At 47.6% G+C, this 19778-nt stretch overlaps 1 protein-coding gene across 2 annotated transcripts in view; it reads right to left on the reverse strand.

Moving 5' to 3' along the window:
- The window catches only part of AHCTF1 (AT-hook containing transcription factor 1), a 2174249-nt gene that overhangs the window by 1503756 nt on the left and 650715 nt on the right, over nt 1-19778 (reverse strand). For both annotated transcript variants that reach the window (XM_069607832.1, XM_069607831.1), the window contains exons 15-16: nt 8834-8974; nt 6907-7011 (exon numbers count right to left, since the gene is read on the reverse strand). In XM_069607832.1, the coding sequence (XP_069463933.1) occupies nt 6907-7011; nt 8834-8974 (246 nt within the window). The remainder of the gene's footprint in view (nt 1-6906; nt 7012-8833; nt 8975-19778) is intronic.

A 19778-nucleotide genomic window follows, 5' to 3' on the forward strand; every position in this document is an offset into this window, starting at 1 on the left:
CCTTACTTCCAAGGACGCTTATTTTTGCCAGAAAAGGAATTGCAAGAACTGGTTATTTCCCGTCATCATGATAACTTGATGGAAGGACATCCTGGCATTGCCAAAACAGAGGAAAAGGTTAAACGACAATTCTGGTGGCCTTCCTGGCGAAAGGATATTAAATCTTTCGTGATGTCCTGTGGAGTTTGTGCCCAAAACAAAGGTCAAAAGACAAGACCCGCCGGTCTTCTTCAGCCCTTAGACATTCCACCAGCACCTTGGCACACCCTGTCACTAGATTTTATCACGGACCTGCCCTCTTGTAATGGTTACAATACTATTCTGGTCGTGGTGGATTTATTTTCCAAAATGGCCCACTTTATTCCGTTGAAAGGATTACCTTCAGCCTTTGTTCTTGCCAAAGAATTCCTCGAAAATATCATCCGTTTGCATGGATTCCCGTCCATACTAGTCTCCGATCGGGGAAGCCAGTTTATTTCTCATTTTTGGAAAAAGTGTTGTCAACTGGCACAAATCGACGTAATACTCTCGACCAGCCACCACCCACAGACCGATGGTCAGACGGAGAGAACGAACCAGACCCTTGAACAATATCTACGATGTATGTTGCACCAATCGGAGGGTAATTGGAAGGACATTTTATGGGTGGCAGAATATGCATACAATAACTCGATACACTCTGGAACTGGTCAAAGCCCCTTTTATACCCTATATGGACATCACCCTCGTACTTCAGACTTGGACTCACCTCTGAGCCTTGAAATGCCCGCAGTGGACCATTTACATTCTACGATTACTCAAGCCTTCAAGGATGCAACTGCACATTTGCAACATGCGAAAGGGAAATACAAAAAGAATGCAGATCTGCATCGAAGAGAGGCGCCTCCATACCAAATAGGGGATCAAGTATGGTTGGCTACCAAACACCTATCACTCAAGGGGCCTCGAACTTTTAATCCAAGGTATTTAGGCCCTTACTCGATCAAAGCTATAATCAACCCAGTGGCAGTCAAGCTCGATCTACCAGCTAACATGCGGATTCACTCCGTTTTTCATGTGTCACTTTTGAAACCAGTGCACCCAGGAACCAGATTAACAAAGCCACCAGAACCGATTCAGATAGCTGGGGAGCCTGAATTCGAGGTGAAGAACATTTTGGATTCTAAGATCTCAAAATCAAAACTTTTCTATCTAATTGATTGGAAAGGGTACAGGCCTCAGGAAAGGTCTTGGGAACCCAGTGATCACGTACATGCACCTCGGCTGGTAAAAAGGATCCATCGGAATTTCCCAAACAAACCGAAACCTCCAGAAGGAAAGACCTTGGGGGGGGGGAGAGGGGGGAGTGCTGTCATGATGCCTACCCCCAGAGCACCAGGCCAGGCCCAGCACCCCAGAAGCAGGCATCATGCCCTCGGGTAAAAGCCCAGCGGCCCCTTATAGGGGCTCTTTGGACTCAGTCCTGGCGCCTTTGGCGCCAGGCTCATGTTGGACATCAGTCCTGGCGCCATAGGCACAAGGCTCATAAAGGGAGGTGTTTTGTGCACTTACCTGATGCAGACCATGCTGCACGCTTCAGGCCTCCCTGAGACCTGAAAGGGACTATTTTTTCACTCGGACGTGGCCAGGGAAGGATACATACCTAGTTGGGTAAGGATACAAACCTGGGACTTCTTTGGAGGCTATTTAAGCCACGCCCAGACAGCAGCTCATGCTTCGCGTTGTTCTGCTTCCTGCAGCTTAACGCTCACCGTGTCTGCTCCTGCTCCTGGACTCCACCCACGCCCGCCTCGAACCTGGAAGACCTGCAAGGAAGGAAGAGAAGAGAAAGGTGAAAACCAAGGACTATTTCAAACTTCTTACCTGCATCCGGAATCTTCTCGCCAGCATCCCTGAAGAAAGACTTCCATTTAAAAGCATTGTGTTGCTCGCTGCAGCGCCACGCTTCACTCACCTGACCTCGAGACATCTCCCGGCTCCATCGCGGCTGTCAGCATCAGGCGCCACATCTCTGCACCTAGGGGAGAGAGGAAGAAACAAAAGGTGAGCAGAAGGAACACAGAAGGAAAGCCTGATTAACAGCCATAATACTTACCGGCTTTTCTTCCACATTTCGGGTCGGCGCAGCCCCGTTGGCAGGTACCGTACCCCGGCCCCCATGGGGAAAGGACAAGAGACATTTCTGGGGAATGATAAGGACATTTAGAGGGATCGCCCTCATCACTACTCACCTCGGCAGTTTAACCCCTCGACGCATCGCCTTCATTCTGCACCTGAAATAAAGGACAGATCACAGGTTAGAAAGACAACATAAAGGGGGCCTCACTTGAACTTTCATACTTACGGCACATCGCTCAGGAAAGTCAAGTGGATTTTGCCAGCGCCATTCTGAAAACCAGTGAAGTAACTGGACGAACACGCGCCCCTGCACCAGAAGCAGGATGGAGAGTTCATCCTTCCAAACCATAAGGTGAGCTTAAACCGGGGTTTGGAGGAAGTTAGAGAGGAGGGAAGGGGGAAAGGGGGGAGCTAGCACACTATTCTGCAGACTGTTAATCCCCTTTCTCATCTGCAGAAGGATATTCCTATGGGCCAGGCAAGCACGATTTGGAAGTCCTGTCCAATCGGTGTTCCGGGTCCTGCGCATCACGCTAGAAGAGGCCACAGCAATCCAGACTAGCCCAGCGCCCCCGTGGGAACCAGGTGAGCGTTACAAAGGGCCACGTACTGGGTTCAGGGTGCTCAGAGCTTTGACATCAGCAAGCCCTAGATTTTAAGGAATATGCACAGAGTTCATATCGGACTTCTAAAAAGCGGCACAACTAGGGATACGAAGGGCTTTGCTCCCAATGAATCCTAATAGAATCAATAAAAAAATCTAAAGTGCTAAAATTTCAATACTGTATAACATTTTGGGGACCCCCTTCACTGAATCTCAATGTTGGGACTAATGTGAATTTGCCGTGCTTAGTGTCAGTTCTGCATAACTGATCCTAAAGCGCAATCATGCGAGTCTTCAGCTATTCCTTAATGTAATTTGTATGCATTTTCACAGTAATTGGGAATTTTAGATAAACAAAACTATCGACTTGCTCAATTAAGTGGTTTCCAACACCTCATTTGGTTTTAGAGATTTTACAGTGCATGACCTTGTGTTTTGGGGTTGGGGGTTTACCATTAGAGAATGGACCTTAGCAAAGTCTGAGAAGGCAGTAATAAGCACTGAAGACCTAACTTTGAGCAGTCGAATAAAAGGAAGCCGTTAGGCAGAAACCTGTGCAGTTCCCTCTGGGACCACTGCAAAAGATTTAAGACTACAGGTGTTGGCAGTAAACCCACTTGGTAGCAGTCTGCACCGCACAGATTCACTGTGGTAGCTGTGGCTGAGCAGTCAGACTTCCCTCAAGAAGAGTTAGGCAGTCTACAGAGGATACATAATAGGTACAGAGGTATAATAGCACAAGCAAACACTGACCAGAGCTAGGTGTAAAAGTATAAACTTATTTATTAAAGGTACACTCAAAAATTACACTAGCACATTAGAAAAGGTAAGAAAGTCAAACACAGTTACTATTACTCATATGTACATCCCTAATCGTTTGTTGGACAATTCTAAGTTAACACCACTTATTTCCAACCAGAGGTGAGCGCTTAACGTTAGATGGTACTCCAACAAGTATTACCAAAAGGGAGGGAAAAGGCAGAAATAAAGAGAGCTGTAAGGTAAAACACTTTTCACATAAGGTTAGCAAAGACAGTCAATGGTGGAACAAGGGGACTTAGTTCGGGGCTCGCGTTAGAGGGAGCCAGGCGAAAATGTGCCCAAGATCACACAATGTCACAAGTCTTTGCAGGTGAGTAGAAAACGGTTTTACTACGGTTCTGAAAAGTTTAGTTAGGGTGTCCCAGACCTACCCAGGTTCGAGAGCAGAGGGCTAAATCTACCCCGTACAATCGGTGGCAAGGGAGGCCGGGCGGAACACAGTACCTTTAAAAGTGGAAAGATTCCTCCAGCGGTGGTAGTCGTTCCTGGTAGTGGGTGCAAGTCGCGGCGTCGTCCCGAGGAAGAGGTGATCTCGACGGGGAGGAAGGCTGCAGGTCGTTGCACTACCAGGGGATGAGGCCAGCCGTGGAGTTCTCCGGTCACAAAGGATTTTTACCCCTCTTTCGCGGTTGAGGTAAAAAGTGGTATCCCGGTTGCCGGGGTGCTTGGCACAGGCAAGGCGGCCACGAGATGCTTCGGGACGGCGAAAAGAAGGCAGCAACTGGTTGTCCCCACCAGTTAAGGGAAGAAGACTCTCCGGCGGGAGATCTCCTCTGTCGTCGGGAAAAGTGGTGAGACGATTCTGCAGGGCTTCACCGGTGGTGTGTCATCTTGGCAGGTCGGCTTGGCTTCTCCCTCTTCGGCTTCTTAGGTCCTGTGGCGACTTCTGAAGAACCAGTCCCAAAAACCCTGCTTTTATGCAGCAAACCCCCATTCATACAGCCTAGCTGTCACTCAAACATGCTAAGTGGTGAGCGGGGTGGCTCACCACTTGGGCCAATCACACATGAGTGCGACCTGAGTTGGCAAGGCAACTCGGTCCAGGGTGCCTAAACCCCCTCCCACACGCCCTGTGGTACCCAGACAGAATGGCACCACTTTGGAGGGCTTCTGTGCAGAAGCCCGCCAAAAGTGGAACAAAGGCTCGACTCGGGTTCAGGGTTACTGAAGTGAACCTAGACGCCATTTTGGCAGCGGGTTCCGGCAAAAGATCCCAACCGGTGAATTTATATTAATTAAATAAACCGGCGGTATCTTTAACATTGCACCAAAAAGTGGTGCATCAAAAACAATGGGAAATCCCATTGGGAAATATTCCGGTGGAATATTTCCGTGGTATCCACTGCCACCAGCCAGAACTCGGCGAGGGGGGACGGGACAGTACCCCCTCGACAACATACCCGGGGGCAATCTAATTGCCCCTACCAGTACTTCCACAGTAAGATGGTTTGTACTGGTTAAGTTCCTAAGTTAAGACTAGTAAAGTCAATGGCAACTTTACAGACCCAGGGAGACAGTAGTCCGTCCCAGGGTGTGGAGTCTATGATTGGGGGTCTCTAAGACACCCCTGTGCTACTGCACTGAGGGTGCTGTGTAACACACATTCAAAAACCAATGATGGCCTATGGGGAAAATTACCCCCTAGCCCATAAGCACATAGCAAGTCACAGAGAACACTCTCAAGTCATGTCCAAGAGTGAGGGTAAAAGAGTCTCACTCTTGGCAGGAGAAAAAAATAAACCCCACAAAATCCAGCAAAGCTGCTGGGGGACTCACTAGGTTAGGAAATTCAGCCTAAACATAGAATTCTTCCTAACAGAAGCCATCTGTGAAAGCTAGGCATATCACTTTCATAATGCAGATTTTTGGACTGGCAAAATGCAACTGGTAATACATTTTAAAAAAACGAGATTATCGCGCATAGAGGTTAAACAGGCAGGGTGCAAAAACACAAACTTGCCTGACTCCTCTATATGTTGGGATCTTGCGCAACAATGTTCCCTACTGGTGCAACCTAATTTGCACATTGGACTACAAACCAATAAGTAGGCACAATAAACCATCAAGGATCCCCCAATTTTTTAGTTTGGCCCACAATAAGCTCTGATCGACTGCATCACATTCGTCCGAGAGATCCATAGTTGCCAAATACACAATCATATTTCTTATACCGTGCCCGACTCATGATACACTTTAAAATAAGCCCATTAAGGGAGGTTCCTGGAAGCTTCCAAAAGTTTGCCATTTTTTGAATCCTGGCTTTTGAATCCATAGTTTTGAATCCATAGTTTGTCATTCCTCAAATTGCACCAACAGCACGGCTGCAAAGACCTTGCCTTCGGCGTCCAAGATGACTATAGGTCGATAATTTAGTGGGTCTTGGCAAGAGCCTTTTTTGTATATTGGCAAGTTATAAACTGTTGACCAGGAATTAAGGGAATCTGTCAGAAGCTGCAATATATTCAAAGATGGACAAGATAGTCGCCCAAACCCCTGGGTTACCTTTAAACAGTAGAATCATGTTATACAGAATTGTAATTAATCTGGTGCCGTAGAGGAAATTTTTGTTTCAAGTGAGGACACGTTTAAAGAATATATATCAGAAAGTAGTATCGTTTTGGGACAGCCAGGAACGATTATTAGGTTCATGTGGAAGCAAGTGTGGTAATGGTGGGGATTGAAGTGTTTTGAAATAAACATCTGGATTTGGAGCATAAACAAAAGCAGGAAGTGCCATAGTTTGACAGATGAGAGCATTCCAAATAAAAGGAACAGGAGAAACAGGCTGATGGCCTCAATAACATGCAACAGTTTGGTGAAGAACAGAGCTTGCGACAGGAGGTTTGTGCAAGGATGAAAACCATTGATAAGGTCTATTAGAACATCAAGCACACTCTCCACCAGAGTAAGTCGGGCATTAAATTTGCAATGCAGAAGCTCCATGTGTGAAAGGACTAAAAGGTTTACATTTTGTGGATTGTTTTGCAGTAATGAACATTGGCCATCCGCAATCTCCTCCCATCTTAAGTCAAGATGTAATCTCTAGTGTTTGGTAAAGGCATTTTGTACTGACGCTACACCAGATTTTAAGCTCGAAACATCATTCAAATTAATAGAATACAAGACAGTAAAATAATTTTGAAGAAGGCATAATAAGTAAACTATAGGAATGACAGTGAAATTAAGCTGGATACCGCCAATATGTGTGGAGCATTGTGTGAACAACATTATTTCACTACAGAAAAACCCAAAGAAAATTGGCAGTGTGGGCTAACTAATGGGACAGGATATTTCAAATATTAAAATGGTCTAATTACAGCAGTGACTCTGAAAAAATGTAATGATACATTTGGAAGCCTTACCAGAAGCTTCTGGCAGGAGACCAGCACGACAAAACCAAAGCACCACCTGGGCATACTGAAAGATTAGGTTGGCCACAAGTTTCTTGTTGGTTAAATCTATAAATCCTGCAAAGTGAAATTCAGAGTTACTACAATGCCAGCTTGAGACTACAATAAAGATGCAATCAAGACTGTTCCGACAAGAACAAGAAATGTTATACACAGGATACATGATTGATGAAGCAACTGTTGTGGGGTTCTCTTGAACACACATTTTTAAAGTTACACGCAGAGCCTGGAGCCTTCAACCAGCTCCAGTAGGCAATGTGATGAGTCAGAAGAAGGATGCAGACTCTCAGGGGCCATTTTGCAAGATATTTTATTAAAATAAAACTAGAAGGTCTATGTTACTATGGGTGATCCCCTGACTAGATTACTAAGTTGCTTGTCAGTTGTGTGTGAATAAACAAAGAAATGAGTCCACCATCCAAAGCTGCCCTACTGATCCTACCACTATAAGAACTAACAAACCAGCAGAATGACTCCCTTCTCCAAGGGGGATACTTCTAGTATCAATCGACTGGTTATGGATTAATACAAAATCCTTAAATAGTCATTCATGATTCCTCAAATCAATTTGTGTAACACTTCAAATGGACTCTTGCCTTTTTTCCTTCTCTTTGGGATTCCCGTTTGGGGATCTGTTCCACTTGTCTGGAATCCTTGATTCTGTGTTTGATTCGACTACTTCCTTTGAAGTGTGTCTCATTATGTTCTTTCTCTTCTCTAGTAACATAAATCTTTAGGTTAATCAGATTAATCTTCCCTTGTATCATAACACTAAATTAATCAACTTCTGATTTTGAATCTCATTATTTCCACTGAGATGAGTGGCTTGCACTGCATAATGATTCCTGTTCTCCCCATTACCTTTGCGTGTGAATTGGAACGTTCAAGAGCCTGTTACCTAGGAGACCGCTTCTATGGTTTTGCTCTGCCATCGGCTTGTCTGCATCTGCTTAATATCGCTCAGTTTTCCTCTTCTCTTCTCAGTTTTTTAAGTGTTTCATGGGCTGACCAGACACCCTGTCCGGAGATACCTGCGCTGGCATCAGTGATGGTTTGTGGACCGCAGATACACCACATGTCCTTCATGGTCTCACCAGCACCCTCTTCCGGGTTCCCATCTCCCTGGCTTCTCTCGCTCGGGACTTGCAGTAGCTCTGGTGTCCCCCTTTCCAATGTTGGGGCGAGTTTGAAACTCACAGGCTTCTTTGCTTACGCTGTTTCCTGCAGGTGTTACACGGCTCTGGGTCTTCCCTTGCTGCCGTAAACATTCCTCTCTCTTGCTTAGTGTTAGGCAGGTCGGGGCCTCCCCTTGTCTGCGTGTATGCTCTTCTCCCCCTGGCTTCTGTGTTTCTCTGTCATCAAGTACACTTTATTTAATGTCCCAGTGAATTTAATATATATCAATTTCAGTATATGATAATGTCGATCAAGTATTTATTCGTCACAGTTGGGGGTTTAACAATTTGTGAAATTGTGGAGCATCCCATGTAGGCAATGGTGCGCAAAGCTTTAGGAAGTTACTCCCAGGAACAGGAGTCTTTGCCCCCTAAAGGGGGGGGTTATCTCCCAGTGAGGACCCACACTTGGTCGACCCCTAGGGAGGGTGTTGCAGGGCGGGCTCATCTCCCTAGCCTCACAGGGGGGGATTGGTCACACTTGGGAAGAAGGGATGAAGTCTCCAGATTCGTCACAGCATAAAACACCAATATTAGCTTTTGCACATGAAACAGGACATTTTTTGTGTCATTATTATTGCACAGATTTCTAAATAATCCATTTAATTATGAAAAATTAACTGAAAATATTTGGTGGTAGGTAAATTTGAAAACTCTTAAAAAAAGAAAATACATTAACAAATTAGTAAGAATGTATAACCGACCTTTCTTTGTGAGATCATGCGCCTCTGTTAGAAAGCAGTTGAGAATGGAGCGCAAGTTACCAAGAAGCAAGTGGCAGTGTTGAAGAGACTGCATCGTTTGTGAACCGATGAAGTGGCATGATCCATCAAACAGTGAAGCACCTTTAAAGTATAAAAAAGGAAAAGTTATGTTTATTCACCAGTGGGCTTCAGTACCTCAAAGCAAGCAACACAACTCTGAATCTACTGGGAAACATTAAACTGGGTCTTCATATTTAGAAGAGGGAGAGTGGTTTAAACATGTTACATTCTGGACATGGAACAAGTTACTGAACTTCGGCGCTTTATGACTAATGGATACAGTTCTCCCATAGATTAGGCATCTTTTAAAATGGCATCCAGGTGTAAAGTGGTTGGGAATGTTTGCTCACAGACCATATGATGCCTCACATGGCTCTACGCAGATTTAATGTCAGTGTCGCCTTTTGCACTTTAATGACATCCTCAATACACAAACAGAGACATCAGCCCTCAAAGTTTCACCTCTTTTACCCACGTCAATGAACATGCACATCAATAATTAAGACAATTTATGAGCAATCTTGTAGAGGGGCACGAGGGTTAATGAGGAATGTCCGAGTAATACTGTAACCATACAATACAAAAAGGTATGTGTTAGGAAGTTTTATTAATGTCCACCTATGGTAGGGCTGTAGAAGACTCCTTCAGTGTACAGGGCTCCAACTCTTAGTATAGGCCTGAACTATTCAAAAAGTGTTGGTAGCTATGGCTGAGCAGCCAGGCTTAGTCTAGGAAGGCAAATGGCTGTGGTAGAGTACAAAGACCTTTGAGCAAACAGTCAAGAAGACACAAACGTGTAGTTATATACACATTTATTATACCTACTAGGCAATGTTAAGTTCACTTTTCAGTTCAAGTAAGATAAAGATATATACATATATACAGTAGGACTTTTGCAACTCAATTCAATGGCAAACCTTAAGCTGGAATGCAGGTAAGGGAAAGATTTTCTTCGGGTTAGCAAAGGTATTCATCAAACAATCACATATGATAATACTGTTAAGTAAACTAACTTTGCAGACACTTGTAGAATAGGTGGAAGCAAAGCACTTGGCAAATAATACTTAGAAACACTGGCATCAGGAAAGAAGGAAGAAGTTACTTATCTGTAACTGTTGTTCTCCAGCATGGGTCTGGAATGCAATCACACGCTCATGAATATTCTCCGTCAGGCTGGGAATCCTCGGTAAAGGAAAAAACAGTTTCAGTTTTCTTTCTAAACTGTCTTTCTCCTATAAACCAATCACTGAGCTCTGGGTCACACTGGCCCCAGCCAATGACTGCCCTCTACCTAAGACCCTCCTCTGGCAGTCCTCTTCAGATTTGGTAGCACATAAAGTGGCAGTAGGACCAAGAGAAGAGCCGCAGAGGGTTTGCATGTGAATCCATGCCAGACCCATGCTGGAGAACAACAGTTGCAGGTAAGTAACTTGTTCCTTCTCCAGCATGGGGTCCGGCATGGATTCACATGCTCATGAATAAAGAATGCATAGCAGTGTACACATGCACAACCACGGGAGGTGGCAAGGCTCAATAGAAGCAATCTCTTACCTCCGCACCAGGCCCACCTTCAAGCAAAAAGGTTGCGCAGCACTGTTTGGCTGACTCTGGACTTCTACCTGCAATCCCTGTTAACGCAGTAGAATTCTGTGAAGGTGTGCATAGACCTCCACGTGTCAGCCCTGCAAATGTCCAGCAGGGGCACACCAGACATGAACGCCATTGTAGCAGCGATCGCTTTAGTAGAATGGGCTCTCGGACAGCCAGGCAGCAGTCGGTTTGCCAACCGGCAACAGTGAGTGAAACAGCCGGAGAGCCAACTGAAAATGGAAGCCTTGGACAGGGCCTTCCTATGGTTTACAGGACCAAAGTTCACAAAAAATTGAGACGTTTTTCGGAACCTCTTTGTGCTGGCCACATAAAACTTCAGCGCTCTTGCCACTTCCAGTGAGTGCAAAGTCCTTTCAGCTGGAGACAAAGGAATGTTGGGCATGAAGGAGGGATGCGTCTCGTGAAAAAAAAAAAAAAAATCAAGTAAGGCCCCTTGCATGATGAGGACCGATTCTCACCTATTCGTCTTGCAGAAGTGATGGCCATGAGGAAAGCTGTCTTCCACGACAAACGTGAGCAGAGCTTAATGCATAGGTTCGAATGGGGCCCCCCGTGAGCCTAGTCAGCACCACATTGAGCTCCCACGTCGGGGCCTGAGCCTTGACCGGCAGGAACGAGCAGAACAGTCCTTTGATGAACTCCGTAACCAGACGGTGCAACAGTGAAGACCGTCAGAGATCTGGTGTAGCCGGAGATTGCCGGCAGATTAACCTTGATGGAGGTGTGGCCCAGCCCAGATTTAGCAAATAACAGTAAATACCCTAATACTTGAGGTGCCGTGATCCACCCTCATAGGGTTGATCTTCTGTGAACGGCACCAAACAGTAAAGTGCTTCCATTTGTGTCCGTAGCATTTTAAAAGGTAGATGACACCCTGGCCTTGGCGAGAAGCTCTTTGCAGTCTGGCGGAAGACCGTAGCCACTGAATTTTAACGCTGCAGGAGCCAGGCCTTCAGGTTCAGCGCCCCCGGGTCGTGGTGCAGAATTGCGCCTCCTTCCCTGGCGAGAGGATCCGCAACCACTGGCAGCTTGACTGGAGGGGACGCGGACATGCTGAGAAGGTCCGGGTACCAGATCTGCCTCGGCTACACTGGTGCGATGAGGATCATCTTGCGCGGTACTGTCTGAGTTGATTGATGACTCGAAGTAGTAACAGCAACGGTGGGAACACATACAGAAGCACGCCTTCCCAAGGGAATGAGTATGCGTCCCCCCCGGTCCCTGGCTGAGGGAACCTGCTGGCGAACCTCCGCACTTTGTGTTCGTCGCCGTCGCAAACAGATTGATCTGGTGACTGCCCCATTTGAGAAAAAGGTTGTCCACTTTATCCTGCCAAAGCTCCCACTCGGAGCAAGAGCACAGCTCCCGGCTGAGAGAGTCGGCAAAGGTGTTCTTTACACCTGCCAGGTGAAACGGGATGAGGAACATCCCTTGGACAACGGCCCAGTGCCATAAATCCTGAGGATCCATGGAGAGCGTGGGGACTTGGTGCTCCCCTGTTTCCAGATGTAAAACATTGTGGTGGAATTGTCCGTGAAGTCCCTCACCACCTTGCCCTTGAGGGACAGCAGGAACGACTTGGGTGCCCAAAACACAGCTCGTAGTTCCAGGACGTTGAAGTGCAGCGTCTTCTCCAGCAGCCACAGGCCTCTGGCGTGACAACATCAAGAGTGGGCTCCCCATCCTTCCAGGGAAGCGTCTGTCGTGACAATCTCCTGGTACGGGGGGGGCTTTGGAAGTCTGTGCCTCCGGCGATGTTGGAGCGCACGCCCCATAACCTTATCGCTTGATGGAACTCCTCTTTGATCGTGATCTTGCCCTGGAAGCCAAAGAATACATGAACCCAACGGGCGTTGAGGAACTCCTATAGAGGGCGCATCCGCAATCGGCAGAGCCAAATTAGGTATATGCATGACAATATCATGCCGAGTAGCAACTTGATGGTCCTCACTGTGGCGACCCTCAGTGGCAACAGCCGTTGCACTTTGCCTAGAATGGCCGATATCCTTTCCTCCAATGGTGACGCTGGTGTCCGCAAGCCACCGTGTGGAGTCTGGATCCCAAAAAACAGATGATCCTGCAAGGGAGCCTAGCAGGACTTTGCATAGTTCACCGAGAACCCCAGCTCCGTCAGCAGTCGGAGGATTTTCGCCGTGTGGTCGACGGCGATATTGTTAAGCTTACCTGGACTCCTCGGGAGTGTAATGCCTTCTCAGCCTGTGGACCTGTTAATTGGGCACTTTAAGGATTCGATTTCTGTGCAAACAACAAATACAACAATAGAACTGCTATAATACCGGATTTCTGAGAAGTTACTGTATAACTGTGCTTTTGGTAATCCCTGCCTTCTCACCTGTGTTTGTTTTGTGGAGCTCTCCATCATGTTATTCTACAGGGGCGCTTTGGAATGAAGAAAATTTAACTTGAAAGTCTGAGGTGTTCAATAGACTCTTGCCTTTATAATGTTTTTGCTTTTCCAGAATTTGTCTTGGGTAAGTATCTAGAGAAAATACTATCGTTTTTTAGAGCTCTCTTTCTAATATTTTCCCTTTTTCTTGCAGGTTCTCAGAATTCAGAGAGTCTAATGGCTGCGGGATGACCGCAAAGTTACTCAGGATGGAGAAACGTTCAACTAGCTCAAGTTCGTCTATGCGGAGTAAATGCAGCCTTTTGGGGAAGAGCGCAGCAATAACGGAGCGGTGAAAACTTATTTAAACTTCTTTCTTATTTTCTACTAGCTGTCCCCGGCGATGCGTTGCTGTGGCTCAGTATGGTTAAATGGAAAGGAAAGAAAAGAGAAAGCGCACATTTCTAATATGTTTAATTTCACAATGGCTCTGGGGGTTCTCCAACTTGAGGCAGTTTAAGTTTCCCAGCGGCGCAAAACATTCCTTTCGTTTCTCCATAAAATTTCAGAGCCTTGCAATAAGGACACTTCAGTCATGGTGCCGATGAGAACATGCCGGCTCAAACTATAATCATCAGCTGGGTTGTACTGGAATGCAAGGCGATTGTAATCGTGTGATTGCTGAGCATGCAGTCGTGTGTGATGCTGATCTGCTGTTTCTCGTTGACGTCTTTCAGCCACTCTTAGTCTGTCGCGTTCATTCTTTCAAGAATGAAGCAGATCTGAAGCTGCAGAACGTGATCGCCGTGCTCACAACCGTGCATCCTGAAGTCTGGCCGCACGTCGCTCTGCTGCTTCCTCGGCACGTATTTGAGCCACGTTAACATTTAGTATAGCATGTGTTGCTTTTACGTCCAACAGATGGCGCTGTTTTTTTAGAAAAGGTATGTTTTTACCAGTCACAGGCGTGACATCTATGTACAGTAGGTATACAAAAACATGTGCCTATTCGAATGCAACGTTGTGTAAAAATGTCAAAGCAACTGGTGAAGAACTTTCGGAGATTTAAGATTTTGAACAAACGAACAGTTACATTTTTATTTATATAGATTAAGTTTGTTAATTAAATACCTTATTTGTCTGCAGGTTTTCGGAAAGCTGAGGAAAAATACCTTTGGAAGATGCAGTGGCTGCTGAGGAAACTTCTGAATGAAGGTACTGCGACTGCGAACGATGAATGCTGCTTGACTGAAAAACTACTTCGGAGATAACTTTGATTCGGTAAGTCTTCAATAACTATGGAATTCTGGGGGTTTTTTTCTGTGAAAACTAATGTCTCCAATTTTTCCTTTGGCAGGTTCTGTGAGGCGACACACTGGTAGCAGTACCCGCTGTCAGCGGAGAAGACACAAAGCAAGCACTCCGGCGGAGGCGGGGCTTAAGTAGCTCCCTCTGCAATAAACAGAGCGTGCTGTAAGTTATCAATGGATCTGGAGGCAGCCATGTTTAGTGTATGAGACCACTGTAAGCACTATGAGAGATATGGGAGCATATGCTATGAATGGAACAAATGCCATGTTTGCCAGGGTTGTACCCACTTTTGTCCTGCTGACTGGTGTGATGTACCTTGCTTCTCCTGCATGCCTGAATGGAAACTGTGCTCACTTACTGGGATCATGACAGATATCCCTTGATCTGGCCTGAATGAGCCAGTCGTACAGATAAGGGTACACGTGGATCCCTTGCAGTCCTAGATGGGATGCCACCAGAGCCAGGTACTTTAAGACTCTGGGCGCCAACTTCAGTCCGAAGAGAAGAGCCTTGAACTGGTAATGCTGCCCTTGAACGACGAAGCAAAGAAACTTGCAGTGTCCTTCGTGGATGGGACGTGGAAGTAGGAATCCTCTAGATCAAACGACTACAGAAAGTCTCCCTCCTCCAGCTGGCCCAGCACATGTTGCAGCGTGGCTGTTCTGAACATCTGGGAATGTATGTCCTTGTTGAGTCATCGTAGGTCAAGAATGGGCCTCCACCCCCGGTCTTCTTTCGTAGGAGGAAGTACCTTGAATAAACTCCAGAGCCACTTTGGAACCCGCTCTTTCGCCCCTTTCCTTAACATGGCCCGAACCTCCAGCAGCAGCTGAGGGATGTGTTTTTCCTGTTGGGCCACCAGTGGTATTTGAGGACACTTCGAACTCTAGTGTGTTTCCGTGGGCGAGAGCGTCCAGCACCCAGTAGTCGGTGGAAATGGTCTCCCACACGCCGACATTCGTTAGCCTGCCTCCCACCTGGGTGCATGGGTGGGGGCCCAACATCCTGGCCAGTTCAATTTTGCTTGGGGGTAGATGGGCCGCCTTGCGGCCCCCTACGACGGCATCCGCCCCTAAAGGCATTGGAACGACCTCTGTTGGCCGCGGTAAGAGGAGGAGCCCCCACCGAAACCCTTCAAAGACCGGATATACTTCCCTCCTGAGTGACGAAAGGACGGTCATCGTTTCTGTAGCATACCTTGGGCATGTGCTGTCTCTGTGTCCGTCTCGATGGCCTGGAGGGATTCATCCACAGCCTTCCCGAACAGGTTGTCCCCATCAAAGAGCATGTCCAAAACCCCTGTCTGGACTTCCTGCCTAAAGTTGTGGTGTTCAGCCAGGCACGAAGGGGAAGACAGGCGCTGTTTTCCATCTGGCGGAAACCTGTGTCGGCAATGTCCAGGGCCACCGTGATGGCATGGTCCAACGGCACCTCGCCTTCTTGAAGGATCTCCAAAGCCTCTACCCACTTGTCATCGGGGAGGAAGACCAGAAGTGGTGCAAGCTTAAACTACAGCTCCCGGTCATATCTGGCCACGATTGCAAGGGCGTTGGCAGCCTTGACCTTCGTCAACGCCGAGTAGATAACCTTTCTGCCCATAGAATTCAATTTCTTCCCCTCCTTGTCCACAGGGGTGGAAGAAGAAGCCGCCGAACTCTGCGATTTCTTTCTGGCCGCCACTGAGACCACCGAGTCTGGCGACGGTTGAGACCGCAAGCACTTGGGTGCAGAGTCCGGCACCCTGTACTTTTTCTCCAGCCAGTCTCTTCGCTGGGGCTGTCGAGGGATTCTTCATCAGAGCCAGCCCGTCATCCCAAACATCGTCCAGGATTGGGACCGAAAGGATGGTCTTCCTCTTCGCCCCCCACCGCTGATTAGAAACTTTCCTTCTTTTCCTCCGGCGTGAGCTGGAAAAGCTCAGAAGCTCAGTGATCATTGCAAGGAATGTCTATTCTGAAGAGAAGACCCTGGGCGGAGGTGATGGGAGGTCCTCCATCACGCCGTACTCATCCGTGCCTGTTGTCGCTGTGTCAGATTCCGTCCCCCCTTGGGGGAGAGGGATGCGATGGATGACATGGCTTGAGATGCCTCCTTGAGATGCCTCCTCTTCTTGGCCGGCGGTTCCCACAGTGTCTAATAGGTCGCTGGTACTGGTGCCGTGGGTGGAGCGGGCAGAGGGGCCGTCAGCATCCACCTCTGTTTCTCCGACACCAGCGTGTGGAGGGTCGAAAGCATGTCTAGTGAACGATGTTTCTGAGGTACCCTGGGGGGTAGGCGCGCTGGGCCCAGGGCCCATGTCATCTCGGGGCCCTTTGTAGTCTTCTCCATTGAAAGAAACCCTGTCATCGTTACCGACGTCGCCCTCGTCATCATCGTCCCCATGGATGGTGTGGACGGAAAGGATCTAATCCTCGTCGGCCGAAGAAATGTCAGTTCCTTGGAGGCCTTCACTGCCCCCCCCCCACCCCTCTTCTTAGGGTCCTGAGCGGTCGGTCTCGTGCTGAGGTCTGGCATCCTCTTCCTCTGGGGTCTTCTCAACTGTCTTGCTCAAAGCCTCCCTCCTGGGATGAAGAGACACCCTGGCCGTCGTCTAGGTACCCTGGGCCTGGTCTGCCCCTACGGCCTTCGCAAGTTTCACCACCACCACCACCTCGATGGAGGGGGGGCGATTTTGCCTGGTGAACCTGGGCCTTCACAGACATGCTGGATCTCTTGTCTTGCTTGCCTTCTCCTTCACAACCGGGTCGGACACCTTGTCCTGTTTGGCCTTCTCCTTCGGGGCGGGTCGGACCCCTTGTCTACTTTGGCCTTCTCTGTCACGGGTAGGCTGGACACGGTACCCTGTTTAACCTTCTCCTGTTGGCATTCTCCGGAATCAATCTCAGCTTCCCCGGGGTAGCCGATTTCCTCTTGCATGAAGAACAAGAGTGAAGACTGGAGATCGATGCTGATGGGGATGACGATCACGCCCGACAGTCATGGGACCCACAGCAGCGGCGACCCCGAGGGAAGCAGACTTGCGTTTCTTGTCCTTACATTGGGCCCCCACGGGTGGGGCACTCTCAAAAGACTTAGAAGCCTGCTCAGGTTTGCCAGATCCGGGAGAGGCATGCCCCGGCGTTCCACCCGGGATAGAGGCCTTGGCCTGCAGCCACAACTCAAACTGTTGGGGTCGATACTTCATTGTGCGCTTCGTGAAGCCACAGCAAATCACACAATCTTCTTCCTTATGCATCGGATGCAGGCAATACACTGGGAATGTTTGTCATCGATGTAGACATTCTGCAATCCGCAGTCAAGGCAAAGCTTGAAGCACCGTCCTTCTCGACCGACATGATCCACACGGTGTAGGCATGAAGAACTTCTGGAAGCTTCCAAGAATAAAACTCAACAAAATCAGCCCTTGATATGTGCTAAAAATAGCCGAAAAACGGATCCCCGTTAGTCGGAAGGATAATCGATGGAGCACACAGGGTTGATGGTTCGAAAAATTGAGTTTTCCTATCAAAAGTGAAAAAAAGCAGAAAGCTCGAAGAGCGAAACACGAGGACTCCCAACACTTGAACGTGCAGTAAAAATCTGAAGATGGCTGCCAGAGGAGGGGTTTAGGTAGAGGGCAGTCATTGGCTGGGGGAATTCTGTCCCAGAGCTCAGTTATTGGTTTATAGGAGAAAGAAAGTTTAGAAACGAAACAAACACTTTTTTTACTGAGAATTCCAAGCCTAACGACGGGGAAAATTCATGAGCATGTGAATCCATGCCAGACCCCATGCTGGAAAATAAATGAATAAAAATCAACACAGAGCAGGTAATACTTGCATTCAATTCACAGAGGACTTAATAGTCCATCCTTATCTAGTTATATGAGTGTCATATTGTGGGGTTGGAAGGGGGAGGGGGACACAAGTAAGGAACAAGCTGCAGAGAGTCAAGTGTTCCAGAAGACTTGTAGCAAGTGAGTACACTTTCTTTGTGGGGAAAAAGGTTTAGGGTTTCAGAGATGGCTCCCTGTAGGCACACAGGTGTTGGGCATGGGCGAACATGTAATGGTAAACTCCCAAATACACGAATCAGCACTCTAGCAACACAGGAGCAGCAAAGCAACTAGTTCTACCAAGAGTCTCACCATACCTTCAACGTGAAGAAGAGGATGCAGCACAACACCCTCACAATGCAGCAGCAGCAGCAGACTCGGTCAATGGATTCTTGGTCAGACAGACTGAAGAAGGGACACTGGAAGGATCTGGCAACAGCAATCAAGTGGAGAGGCTCTCAGCAAAGGATTCTTCATAGTTCTGTGGTTTTGGCACCTTTTTCAAAGCACCATCGAACGGTTATTGCCCAGCCGATTCAGCTTGCTTTTCAGCCCAGCCTTCTGGTGAGGGGACTTCAAGGAATGGAATCTTGCCTCTGGAGGTCTAAAAGGAGTCCACCAAAATTTCAGGAGGATTCAATCTTCGGAAGGTGATGCAATGCACAATGGCAATAGGTTAGAGGGGATTGACGGTTTGCAGCCAGTGAAGGTCGCAGCTCGTCATGGGATGGGTCAAAATGCAGGCTTAGGCTGGTCGGCTTCAGACTGGTTAGTGTCTCCAGTGTAAGGGAGGAAGTTGTGTGGATCGCTTGAAAAAGAGGGCTGGAGCAGAAGCAGTCACTCAGGTTGCTCTGGCGGTCCCTGGAGGTTGCTGCAAACATTCTTCTCTTCAGAATAGATCTTCCAGTGGTCGACTCTTGCTTCAGCATCAAGACCCTCACCTTTTATGCGGGAATCCAGCCATAATAAACTTGGGGTTGGAGGCTGTCCTTTCAGGGCAGCTAGCCTCCCAGTTAGAACTGGGCCCAAGCAGGCACACTGGAGGACACAGACCTGTGGAGTTTCAGAGTCCTCCCAGTTTCCTGTCCTCCTAGACACACTAGTGCCTTTGGGCGGGCTTCACAAAAGGGATCCTGGCGAAGACCAAAGACAAACAAGGACCTCCCCCCACCTAGCATGGCAGAAGGACCAAGAAACAACAAACCATTGTGAGTTGGCGAAAAAAGAAGACGGGAACCATGTTGGATAAATGGTGTTCCATGTGTCCCTTTACCACAGCTGCGAATGTAACCTGCCTTGTACGTTTCACAAAATTGGTAGAAAAAGTATCCACTGCCACCAGCCCCTCAGATTTGTTACTGTAACTAGAAAATTACAGGAGAGGTGACATCGTCAGCACTCCACATAAGGTGGAATGAAAATAAAACCAAACAGGGAAGCTCAAGGAGCTTGCAGTAACACTGCACATAAGGTGCTGTGTGCTACATTAGAAAATTACACATGCCATAGAAAAAGATGGAGGAAAGTAGAATCCATCATGCCCAGAGTACAAAGCAAGAATGGGTGAGTGAGGCAAAAGATTCCCACCCACGAGAGTCCTGCAAAAAGTGCTGGGGGATTCACCAGGTGAGAAGAATATCACACAAGATGGAAATTCGACCTAACAACGGATATATTCCTCTGACAGATTTAGAGCAATTAAATGGAACCAAAGGCTTTCTGGAACCTCTGGTATGGTCATCATTTGATTTTCCTGCTTGCTTTTTGTCTCTTGCGCTTTAGTGCCTGTCTAAGATTTCAGT

This window comes from Ambystoma mexicanum, chromosome 4q (genome assembly GCF_040938575.1).
Source record: "Ambystoma mexicanum isolate Mex_15411 chromosome 4q, UKY_AmexF1_1, whole genome shotgun sequence".
NCBI lineage: Eukaryota > Metazoa > Chordata > Amphibia > Caudata > Ambystomatidae > Ambystoma > Ambystoma mexicanum.